Genomic DNA, 12,500 nt, shown 5'->3' with positions numbered 1-12,500 from the left:
CCTTAAATATCACTGTATACATTTCAATAATGAGCCTAATATTTGAATAGTCGGATTATACTCCAAAATCTGTGCCGAGGGGGTCTGTGAAATTTATTTTACCGTTAAATTGGTACATGGCTGCAACAAGTTTGGGAACTCCTGTCCAACATGACAAACTTTTTATTGTGATATTGTGTTCATTGTGTTTTGCATGGCCAACAGTGTTGAATATGTAATATAGTATTCAGAAATTTAAAGCACAAGCCATTCATTTATAGGCTTTTTACACTGTGGACCCCCTTTCTCCAACCCTTCTCTTCAGCTTTAGCCAAATTAAATCAATTAGGAAGTAACCATGTTGTTTTAAAAATTTAATTTACATTTAGTAATAGCCTTACTGTCTTGGATCTAATTTGATACCAAGTAAAATCTCAATTACAGAACAATATTCCTTCACTAATTCCTTATCGTCCTTGTGTTACCGTCTTTCAAAGCCTTCAATCTTGATTACTACACGGAGGTTATGGACCTATCATACCTGGTGGAACATTTAGCCACTGACCCATTCTTTAAGAAGTTCCATCATCTGAATGAGAAGTTGGCTGAGGTGATCCAGGACTACGGTCTTGTCTCCTTCGTCCCTCTGAATGTGCAGGTTAATTCTCTCTCTCTCTCTCTCTCTCTCTCTCTCTCTCTCTCTCTCTCTGTGGGTGCTTCTCATTTCTTATTTGTGCATCCTCGCTTCCTTTTCTCGCATCTTCGCTCCACCCTTTGGGATGTGAGAGAAGGATGAGATGTGAGGAGAGAGGAATCAAAGCAAGTCAAATGGTACATCTTCTCTCTCTCAAACGTCTCTTCAAAGCAACGTCAATTATTGATGTCTGTGCTCAGCTGGATGATCTCACTGCGCTTCAGGGATGTGCCGTTTGTTGTTGGAGTTTGGTTAATAACAACATTCTTGATAAAACAAAATGCACTGATATCTGGGTTATTCAACAATGAATGAATGAACAGTACATCATTTATCTCATCTTTTGTGCAGCTTTGCATATCCAAACATGCAAGGATCAATTAATCACAGTACTCATTGTAAGCATATAATTATTTAATTATAGTTCACACAAAATGCCATCAAATCACCTAAGGACTTTTTGTTTTAGATTGTGGCAGATGTAAAAGGAGATGGGGAATTTATTCATGCGTGAGGTTTTTCGACAAGAAACACTTCGCTGCTCTCAAAGCTTTCTCGTTCCTCACCTACTTGTAGTGCAATTAGAGAATTGATATGTCCTTCAAGATAGCTGACTTTGATTGATTTATGGGCCACAGGCTGGAGGACAGAGGAGAGAGGAAATGAGGAAGCATCAATTTGAGTATTGAGAAGTGCTCTCTCTGTCTCTCTCTGTCTCTGTTACTAAGAACTAACAGGCATTAGATACATTCCTGATACTTTGTTCTACAGGACAAGCAGAGCATGATGCAGGTCCTTCGCACAGTGGACAAGGCCAATGGCTACTGCTTTGGGGACTTGGAGGAAAGAAATCTGCAGGCTATGATGTCTGCTGCTGTTGGAGCAGATTTTCAGTTTAACTTGTATCCTTATCTAATCAGTTGCTTTTGTCATATTTAATTTAACATTTATTCATTTGGCAGATCCGTATCCAAGGATTAATTAAAACCATTGAGCTGCCTCATATTTCTGTCCCTTAGCTGGTTGAATTTCAGTGAATTAATCTATCCTATCTTTTAAAATGTTTTTGTTTACATGTTGTTGAAATATATTTCCTTAACTTTTTTTTTTAATTCCAGAGCTCTTGGAGTACAAGAGAGATATGTGGAAACCAATAAAAAGACTTTGGAAGAAGAGGTCATGGACTTGTAACTGTAATAAAAGCTTAATTTAATAACTTGGTATTGACTTGACTCTCTTTCCTAAACTGAAGGTTTTGAAGTGTTAAGATGAGATTAATTGTAGTAGGCAAACAAATTGAAACCTGAACCACAAGGCACAATATGAGCACCTACCATGAACATTTTCAGAATCAGGACTGGTATCTGCAGAACAATTTCTTTTGTAATAATAATAATAATAATAATAAACTTTCTCCATAGTAACTGTTCATTTTTAATACCATATATGATATCTTAAAATTATGTGATTAATATATCTGTTAAACACCATCTCTGTTTGTTTACCATGTGCATTTTTATTGTTTTCATTCTTCTTGAATTAAGGAAACTTCATTTGTAAAATAAAACATTGAACATACTCAGTGAACACTTTATTAGGCAACATAATTGATAATATTCGTCAATTGTATTCCATTTTCTTCTCAGCACTGTATGCATTACCATATGTGCTGTGGTCTCTTTTGTTAATTACCTATTCTGCAAATAGGTTCTGTCCTTATTTTATTTAATAATATATATGGATCACTACAGAAAGCTTTTCACAAATTCATATGCAGAAATATAACAAGGGTGTATTGAAAAATATACGTATCAGCTAATCATTATAAGCTTTGAAATGCAATGCATGCTGTCTTTATGTTCAGCTTTTTACTTTCTCACCCCATGTTACATTAAAAGAGACGTGAACCATTTTTACCAGGTCACTGCACATCAACCATGCTGTATAAGTACTATTTATGTTTTCTTGTTCCAAACAGTACATTCAGTAAGGTGCAAAAATGTGTGATCGATAATCACACGTAATAACACATTAAACAAAATGATCGACCATTAGTCAACTATAGCATGCAAGAAATTATACCAGTCAACACTTTTATGGATTTTGATCTCCAAACTGTTTGAGATGACATTTCATACTTCCTCCACCAGAGGATGCTGTCGTAAAGAAGACATGATAAATATAGATTGCTTTCATTGGATGTGTAGGCCTGTATTTATTTCAGACCTAAAGGTGTCTTGTGAATTTCTTGGATATGCAGCCTTTACTGTCTTGTGAAATAAAGGTCTTAGAGATTGTGCTCAGATTAGGTGTTAAAACGTGCTATCTGTATGTATTAGGCTGTATTATATGATCTTTTTTTAATGTATAAGAAGTATTCGCCATATATATATATATATATATATATATATATATATATATATATATATATATATATATATATATCATAAAGTACGCAGCCACGGCGTTATAACACTTGTTTGTGCGCTCATTGGAGTGTCTCGCAGTGGAGAGACTGCTGCATGCGGAACACCTTTCCCATCATGTGCTGCCTGGACCTTGTAAAGGCCCTGTCACCCGCGGAGGAACACTGGAATGCATTGTACACGCGAGGGAGAGATGACAACTATGTTACATAGTGCCTTGTGTTTTCAAAACCAGTCTTTTCGGGGCTTCTTTTCTGTTTAAAAATTACGATTTTTAAGTTGTTTTGACCAAATCATGCCACTCTATACAATTTCCGTCGCCTCATAGTCTTCTAAGGGTTTTGCGCTAATAATCACCTTAACGCATACTTGTGTGATCCGCGGAAGGACTCGTGAGACTACAGGGTTGTGCATCGCCTCTTAGCGCACTCTGTGTGTGTGTGGGCGTCGCTAAAACATGGAGTGGAGCCTCAGAGCCAAACATCCTCATTCCGCTTACTTACAGCCGTGACCGCTCCTTTGTGAGCAAATAGATGCAAAGAAATTAAGCATTTGTCTAATCTTACTTTCTGGGATATGAATTCTGTGTTTTTGGACAAAAATCTGATGAACATTGTAACATATTTGCATTCGAAAAAAATATGTAATGCAAAATGTACCATGTAAGGAATAAATACATGATGTAATCAGAAAGAAAATGGTGTGTGTGTGTGTGTGATATTGTACAAGCCTGGTTTGGGAATTGGCACTGATTTAAACAATGGAGGAGTGTAATAACATTAACTAACTCTATAAAATTAGAAGTACACCGTTTTTACCTGTATAATCTTTAACCAGTTTTAGATTAATCAACTAAAAAGATGGGCTATTAAATGGAGAAGGAAACTTGACTACTTGGCTTCTGTGTTTGTTTGTTTGTTTGTTTGTTTGTTAGCCTGCATAGAGAATTTTAAATACAAATACTGTATGAGTTGAACTCTAACACCAACACTTAACATTAGTTATGGCTATATTGAATGAGGAAATTGTGAGTAAGCCCGCCTGAGCTAAGAGGAAATGTTTCTTACTATGTTTTCAAAAAGGTGTTCCTACACATATTAACTTTCATTTTTGCTTTCTAGACATTAGTATATTTACTTCATTGATGAATGTGCTTGCCTAAACTATATCAGAAATGTTTAAATGACTGATGTATAAAAGAGTGGAATATAAAAGTCATATGTAGCCTATGTGATGGGTCTTTGTGCAGAAAAATCACTGCAGTAGTATTTAGTGGAAGACAGCACAAACACAAAATACTGACTATTTTGTGTAATATCCTGTTTATGCTCACCACCACTCCCATACCATCGCAGAGTGGGGAAATGTTGTAGCACTATGCAGCATACCTCTTTAGCTAAATAACTACTATTTCAGATTGGCTTTTATGTGATAGATAAGATATCTACTGCCAAAAGGAAACTTCAGCAATATGTTGGTTCTGCTAAGAGGAACACACACATACTTTATTGCATATGTTTGTGGATTTTTCCAGGTGATCATAATACATGCCTGATTGAACAAAATTGTTCATGTTTCATTATGTGTAGTCCTACATCTCTGAAACATCTTATTGATGATTCTTATATAAACAAGTGCAGGGGCTTTGGTAGACTTGAGCAGCAGCTGAAAACAGGACGCGGGGGGGGGGGGGGGGGGGGGGGGGCAGCGTGTGAGCTACAAACTCAATCCAGAATCCAGTTCACACTTTAGTTTGATCTGCATGGTAAAATCAGGAGCCAGACAGGCAGAAGGAGTTAGTGATGTGAAATTCGTTTCTGCCTTCCTAGGCTTATGTATGTACTAGTTTGACAAGTTGGCTCCCCTATACTTCTAGTTTATGTTCTACTAGGCCTCTGAGTATTTAACCATAAATGCTTGTATGGTACCTCAATCTTTTCATTTTAATACAAGATATAAAGATTTGACCTTCCCTTTTTATCCATTTGCGTCTATTCATCATGCTGTGATTTTTTTTTGTTTTTTTTCTGGAGCATGTGATAAACAGAATGACTATTATCTTATCACTAGTATATGTTTAATTCAGTATAGTAAAATCACAAAAACAAATACTCACTAAATTATGATCTAATGTGTCAAGGAAAACAAAGGAAATGTAGCAGGTTATTTTAAAACAAAAATGTATTGCCTCTCTTAAAAACAACACCAACAATGTAAGCCTATAGTGTTCCCATGTTTCTGTTGTCTCCAGGTTTGTTGTGTGGCTGTGTTCTGTGTGTTTGTGTGAGGGTGGGGGGTATTGGTTATGCGAATGCACCCACATCTATGCGCTGGCTTCCCAGACTGCTACTTCTTTGCTTAGCACACTTCAGAGAGCAAGTTTGTGTGTGTGACGGCTGCCCAGCAACCTGCTGGCCAAGACCCAACTTCCCTGTGTGTGCTCTGGTTACTTTGTAGATTCCCATGTGGGGGTGTGTCTGAGAGTAAACGATTGAATGAACCACTAATTGAAAGAATGGCTCTATAGAACAATCTCCTCCTTTTTTCCCCCCTTGAGTATAGCTTATGTGCTGCTTATTTTCATATTAATGGCAATGAGTTTGACTGGTACAATATACATATACCATATATTTTTTTCTGTCATTTATTGTGGCCGATTGCAAAGCTTTTCATATATTTAAAATGTGTGTAAGCGAAATTACTCTCAATTATAGGTGAAAATTTAACACCATGTGTTAGAATGTATGCCCATTCTAAATAAATTAAACACATAAAAACATAGTCATGTGAAAAAATATATACACCCCCCACAAATCCCCCCACAACATTTCAATAGGATTCAAATCCGGGCTTTGACTAGGCCATTCCATAACGCTCCATTTCTTCTTTTTATTTAGACATTTCTTGGTGAATTTGTTAGTGTGCATAGGATTATTATCCTGTTGAAAGATCCACTTTTGGTTCAACTTCAACTTTCGGAGATATGGCCTCACAACCACTCTGATATGATGCAGAAATTTAATGTTGAATCAATTAATGTAAGCTGTCCAGTCCCTGAGGCAGTGTAGCAACCCCAAACCATAACATTTCCACCACCATGCTTCACAGGTGGTATGAGGTGCTTCTCCTGATAAGCTGTCTTTGGTCTGCGGCAAACATGTCTGCTGTTACTGTGGCCAAACAACTCTATCTTTGATTCGTCTTACCAGACCACATTATTCCAGAATGCCTGGTCTTTGCCTGTATGGTCATTGGCACACTGTAGTGTTGCAAAGGCTATTTACCTGGCATGCCTCACATACAGGTCAAATTTATGCAATCTCTTTCTGATTGTAGAAGCATGCACTTTGACACCAACAGTTGCAAGTCTTACTAGCAGATCCTGTGATTAAATTTTGGGGTTCTTGGAGACTTCTTTTTTCATAAGACGGTCTGTTCCTGGGCTGAATTTGCTGGGACAGCCAGTCCTGAACAAATTGGCAGTCGTTTGAAATCTGCACCATTTGTAGATTAGTTTCCTTACAGTGGAATGATGTATTTCAAATAATTTGGTGATCTTTTTAAATCACTTGTCAGACTCATAGGCATCCAGAACCTTTTTTCTGTAGGCCTTACAGAACTAAATAGCGTACTAAATATTTCACATGACTGTATATAAGATATAAGACAACAGCATCATCAAGAAAAAGAAAAATACACAGAATGGTATGAAGAAGGCTGGGGCTGATTTCTTTCTAACCCAAACTGTAGATTCATGCAGCCTGTCAGTAACTGTTCTGTCAGTTGATTTGTTTGGATCTGGCTAATATTCTTCAGCCCATGTTACTGTCACATCCACAACATGTCATCAGCACTGACTGATGACACGGTACATGTGAAATACAGTTACAGGAACAATAAAATAAAAAATAACCACATGTTACAATGAGTGGCAAAATAACCACACGTTAATAACTAATGAAGAAGTGCAGAAGTACAACAGTACATTTTAAATAGACTCACCTCATTTTTAAAATAGCTGTTCTTTACTTTGGGAAATGTCTGTCATGTAGGGTTTGATGCTTTGGCCAAACTTATAAAACTTGTAACTGGATAAATAAAGTAGTATCTATTCATATTAGTTGGATTATTTTATTAATTGTTTTAACAGACAGAGTCATTGGTAAGCTATTTTAGTCATTAAAAATCATAAGGTAGTGACTATGAGCAAATGTTTCTGAACTAACAGCATGGTTTAATTTGAACTGTCCTTGGTTTGACTTTGTTGGTGTTTTGAAAATTGCAGAAAAACAGTAAGGATTACAAAAACACTAATATGTGCTCAGTCAGAGGTGCTAATATGAACCCAGGTCCATGTCTCTAACATAAATGTGATAAGACATAGAGTATATTCATTCATTCATCTTTTGTAGCTGCTTTATCCTGGTCAGAGTTGGGGTGAATCCAGAGCCCATCCCAGGAATACTGGGGCAAGGCAAGGATACACCCTGGATGGGATGCCAGTCCTTTGCAGCACACCATACACAAACACATTCACACCTTAGGTCCATTTAGAGTCGTCAATCCACCTACGGGCATGTTCTTGTGAGGAGGGAGGAAACTAGAGACTCTGGAGGAAACATGATCACCAACCAGTGGCCAATTCCTATGCCCTCACATAAGATAATAGAGATTCCATATGTGTACATACCGTACATTTAAATTTCTCAGCAATAGGTCAATGCATAGTTTGTCAAATGCCTGCTAAAAAACTGATTGGCCAGCGGTGACCATGTTTATTTTTATGATTATTTAAAAGTCATTCTGATGAATCATCTTACGAACTAGCATAAAACTAGAATCCACAAAAACTTGATTGAAAGTTTGAACCTATTCAAACTTGATCAGACAAGTGCTACTTGATAAACAGTTATTTGAATGTTATCCCACCTCATATTGTTAATATTTGTACAAATTTAACAAATATAACAAAAAACATCCTCCAAATGAAAAATTAACTTCATGAAAATCAGACAATATCTGATTCCTATAGCCAAAACTGGCAATGGCCTAAACATTCTTTGGCTTGTAACATTCAAATGGTTTGACCTATCAACCTTCTGTGAATAACTTATGAACGGAGTGAATAGATGGTCTAGAATTGATTTAAAAAAGTAAAATTCACATAATTAGCTGGAGGTATGGTGGGGTACTGTTGCTGCCTCAGAGCTGCATGGTCCCCAATTTGATCCTGAACTCAGGTTACTGTCTGTGTGGAGTTTCTCTGCATGTTTTCTCTGTATCCACATGGGTTTCCTCCAGGTTCTCTGGTTTCTTTCGACCTCACAAAAACATACCATTAGGTAGACTGGCAATTCTAAATGTCCCCTAAGTGTAAATGAATGTGTGCATGTTGTGCTTCGAAGGACTAGCACCCCTTTCAGGGTGTGTCCCTGCCTTTCGCCTACTGTTCCTGTGATAGGCTCCAGATCCACTGCCACCCTGGCCAGGATAAAAATATTACTGAAGATTAATTAATAAACAAAAATAGGTCAAATCAGCTAATTGGTCGAAATGGAAAAATCGTGCTTGTCTAATCAAAGAATGTGGGATAAAATTAATTTGACTGTTAGCTTCTCAGATAGGCTATGGGGCAAAACAGAAAACATGATCTATAGGCCAATATTGGTCTTTTTCACTTTTCTGAGGGAGTATACAGCACCTTTCTGACAGATTATCTGTTTCTAAGGCTCAGTCGTTCCTTCCATTTTAAAAAAAGTCGAAAAAAAATCTTTAAAACAAAATTACGTTATTGGACCTCTAAAATACTCAAAATGTCGATTTAAAAGTGGCTTGATCAACACATATAGAGGGAGCTTCATACTTCACTGGTTGAGGCTGGAGTGTGGTGTAGGCCAGCAGTATAGCAGTACTGTGTGTGTGTGTGTACTGCACTGAAGCCGCGCTGTGCTGTGCTGTGCTACCCATCCCCCACAGTCAGGCACTAGCAGTGCTGGGCTTCTTTTGCAAGCAGCAAAGAGCTAAAGAGAGACGAAGAGAGAGAGAGAGAGGGGTGTGGGGCGGGGAGACGTGCGCAACAAGAAACGAGCTTATTCTTGTGCACAGAAATAATTTTCCCTCGTGAGATCCTCCTTTCTGTTTCACTTAGAGGCCAGAGTGAACTACAGGGTAAATAGGCAGAGGTTATTTTGTGATAATAATGTATTCTGTTTTTCAACCGCTTGCAGTGTTTTATCTGATTTTCTCCTTACCCTCTCTCTCCCTCCCTCCCTCCCTCCCTCCTTCCCTCCCTCCCTCCTTCTCTCGCTCTCGTTCTTTTTTTTCTTTTCCATTTTCACTTCCTGCTTTCAGTCGTAGCCCCGCCCACCAGCAGCACTATCTTCTGTACTTCTTCCTCTGCTACACTCACAAGCAACTCTCCCTTATTCTAGATTTCTGTGAAACCCCAGTTAAAATTTCAAACCAATTCATCTGAGATTCATATGTTAAGCGTATAGTGTATTAATCTCTTGACATTTTCCAACAATTCCAGCTGAATATCTGTGTGGTTGGGTAATGTAGTTGCCATATATTATTATATTATTACAGTGTACACAGACAGATGACAAATGAAAGTTAAAACTTATGGGGGGCATTTTGCTGGCGCGGTTTGGGTCCACTTATCAGCGTAGAGAGAAGCAAAACAAATCAATACAGAGTTATTCTGACTCTATTGTATTGTATGAACATTTCCCTCCTGATAGGAGTGTTCTCTGCCAGGATGACAAGGCCCTGAATGGTTTAATAAGTATGTAAATGATGTCAAACAATTTTGTAAAATATTGCCACTAAAGCTGGTTTTATACTGTCCGATTTCAGCAGTCTTTTAAAACAATTATCACACTGCAATAGAACAGACTGTGAGATGGTATGCATTCGCTGTGTCAGATTATCCGGTGAAGATCCTCTAACGGTAGACATACAGTTAAAGAAAATTATGATGTCCTGCTTACATCATCAGTCAGCACAATCTGGGCTTGTGCAGAAAATCGGGTTACGTAAACGGAAACATTCTTCAAAGTGTACCTTGAGAAAATAAGTTTTTTTTTTTAGATTAGGCTATTTTGTTTAGCGTGTTTGTAGCTAGTTAGTTTCACAGAATCCTAGGACATCCTCTTATTGGTGGCCTTCAGACCAGTGTTGCAACAGTGGTCACACTGAGAATTTAATTTTTAAAAAATTAAAAATTAAATTAAAAAAAAAATTCTGACACTGTTTGGCTGTGTTTGGTCACAAATAGCACTAAACCAGTTAATTCACAACCAAAGAATTCATTTTACAATTGACAGCAAGATATACAAAATATAGTAGGCAAGAAATACAAAATATTAATTACAGCTGAAATATTTTGTGTGTCAATGTATGTATTGCTAAAAAAAAGTGTTTTTCTTGCTGTTATGCAACGTCAAGCTCCCCCTTCCCCGCCAAACAAGCCCATTCCGCACTCCAAGCAGGATCCACTCCGGGTTTTCCTTGTTGCAGTGTGTGTCGGTAAAATGGCTGTATGAGCCTCGTGCTGGTGTGATCCGTTCCTCCGCTGTAGTCTAGTTCTGTAATAGAAACCCCCACAAATTCCGTGTCGGTTAAATTCATTCCCTGGGAACACAGTTTACTGTTCAGAGTGCTTCTAAAAAGCAGTGCTAACGGTGCAGCCCGGATTCGGTCCGGCGGTAAGGGATGGGGATGACTCGAGATACGGGCAAATGGTTGTAAAACTGTTGTATTTACGTTTCGATGTTTAGCGTTCGATTGTGACTTGACTCGCCGAGAGGGAGAGAGAGAGAGAGGGGGGTTATCATGGCCGCTCAGGTCGCCAGCGCTACCTCTCTCAACAGCAGCCCGCCTTCCGAGCTGAAAAAAGCGGACCGAGACCCAAAGGAGGAGTCGGTACCGGCCGAGAAGCAGCAGGAAAATAAGGATCCGGGATCAGAGATCGGATCACCGGGCCGCGGCGAGCTGCACGAGCGGCCCGAGCCTGGCAATGCTACGGGAGGAGGAGGAGGAGGAGGAGGAGGGGAGTCCGAGATGAAGAACGGCAACGGCAATCCTCCGCGGCTCACCAATAATCAAAATGATTCTGCCGGACCCGAAGCGAATAACCACCCGGGCATGGCCCATCAGCACCACGGGTCCGGTTTTCCGCCGCCGTCCTACGGCTACACTCACCACTACGCACGGGGCCCTTTTCATCAACATGGCGGACAACAAAGCCCTGGCATGGCAGCCGCGGCGCCCAGCAACATGATGGAGCCGTATGGACCGAATTCGCACGACCACGGCTTCCCAAACCATCAGTTCAACAGCTACGGACAATTTCCGAACCGAGCGCCGTACCCGAGCCCGGGCTACGCCATGAACTCTCCGCGCAGCGCTCCGGCTCAGGCGGCTAAGCAGCAGCAGCCAGCGGGAGGATCTCCGACTATGGCCGCGTCCTACAATAATCAGCGCTATAATATTGCAAATCCACAGGCCACGTCCACACCGACTCTAAACCAACTCCTAACCTCGCCGAGCTCCAGCCGCGGATACAGCAATTACCCGCCGAGCGACTACAACAACCAGGAAGGCGCTAACAAGGGAGCCGCGGATATCAGTGCTGCTGCCCAGTATGGAGGGGGCCATCCGGGCTGGCAACAAAGGAGCCATCACCCGCCACCCATGAGCCCGGGAAGTACGGGTCAAACCCTCGGTAGAAACCAGGTGAGTTAGAAACTACACGGGTTTCTGTGGTTCCTCTTGTTGTCTTTTTTTATTTGTGCTGAATGTGTGCCATGAGTACGCTAGGCTAGCTATTGTCTAGCTAAGAGATACGATAAAATGGCTGCCTTCTTGGTTTTTCATACACCGCCTGGTTTAACAGCTTAATTTGAACTGAAATAGTGATGGGATTGCGATTTTAATAAGTGTGGAGGGGAAAACGGTGAAAATACAAGCTGCAGTCCAAACCAGTGGTACGAAAGTGTGTGTCTAAAAACACGACAAAGGCATATTTGCTAGTTACCAGTCGCTTTTCTCCTCACCAGATGGCTTAACCATAATTAGCTGAAGGTTATCTAGCTGTTCAGTTTGTTGCTGTTTCGGTATTTAATATGTATTGTTTGCGGTGGAGGGTTGCCTCTGTACGTTGGAAAAGGGATAGATAACGCTTTTACTCTGTTTAATTTTGCTTAAACGTCTTTATTTTGCGTGGTAAAAGAGCAGGCTAGCGGACGTTTCACGCCTATGTTATTTGCAAGACACAACGTTACTCGAGCGTTAGTTTCTAGCGTGGCAAGTGTAAGACCAAATAAATACGCATGTAAATGTACTGTATCTACATTTGAGCTGAATGATTAGGGATGGCCAGGATTCAGCCAGATAGC

General features: G+C 39.7%; 2 protein-coding genes across 3 annotated transcripts in view; both read left to right on the top strand.

Moving 5' to 3' along the window:
- gpn2 (GPN-loop GTPase 2) overlaps positions 1 to 1,889 on the top strand; it is a 3,663-nt gene extending 1,774 nt beyond the window's left edge. The window contains exons 3-5 of the mRNA XM_053635050.1: positions 477 to 637; positions 1,445 to 1,575; positions 1,792 to 1,889. Of these exons, the coding sequence (XP_053491025.1) occupies positions 477 to 637; positions 1,445 to 1,575; positions 1,792 to 1,864 (365 nt within the window). The 3' untranslated portion in view covers positions 1,865 to 1,889. The remainder of the gene's footprint in view (positions 1 to 476; positions 638 to 1,444; positions 1,576 to 1,791) is intronic.
- An 8,554-nt stretch (positions 1,890 to 10,443) lies between these two features.
- The window catches only part of arid1aa (AT rich interactive domain 1Aa (SWI-like)), a 27,277-nt gene continuing 25,220 nt past the window's right edge, over positions 10,444 to 12,500 (top strand). For both annotated transcript variants that reach the window (XM_053632878.1, XM_053632874.1), the window contains exon 1: positions 10,444 to 11,838. In XM_053632878.1, the coding sequence (XP_053488853.1) occupies positions 10,936 to 11,838 (903 nt within the window). In that variant the 5' untranslated portion in view covers positions 10,444 to 10,935. The remainder of the gene's footprint in view (positions 11,839 to 12,500) is intronic.

This window comes from Ictalurus furcatus, chromosome 1 (genome assembly GCF_023375685.1).
Source record: "Ictalurus furcatus strain D&B chromosome 1, Billie_1.0, whole genome shotgun sequence".
NCBI classification, from domain to species: Eukaryota; Metazoa; Chordata; class Actinopteri; order Siluriformes; family Ictaluridae; genus Ictalurus; species Ictalurus furcatus.
Note: the sequence above shows the minus strand (reverse complement) of the source record. Positions and strands in the feature narration are given on the sequence as shown.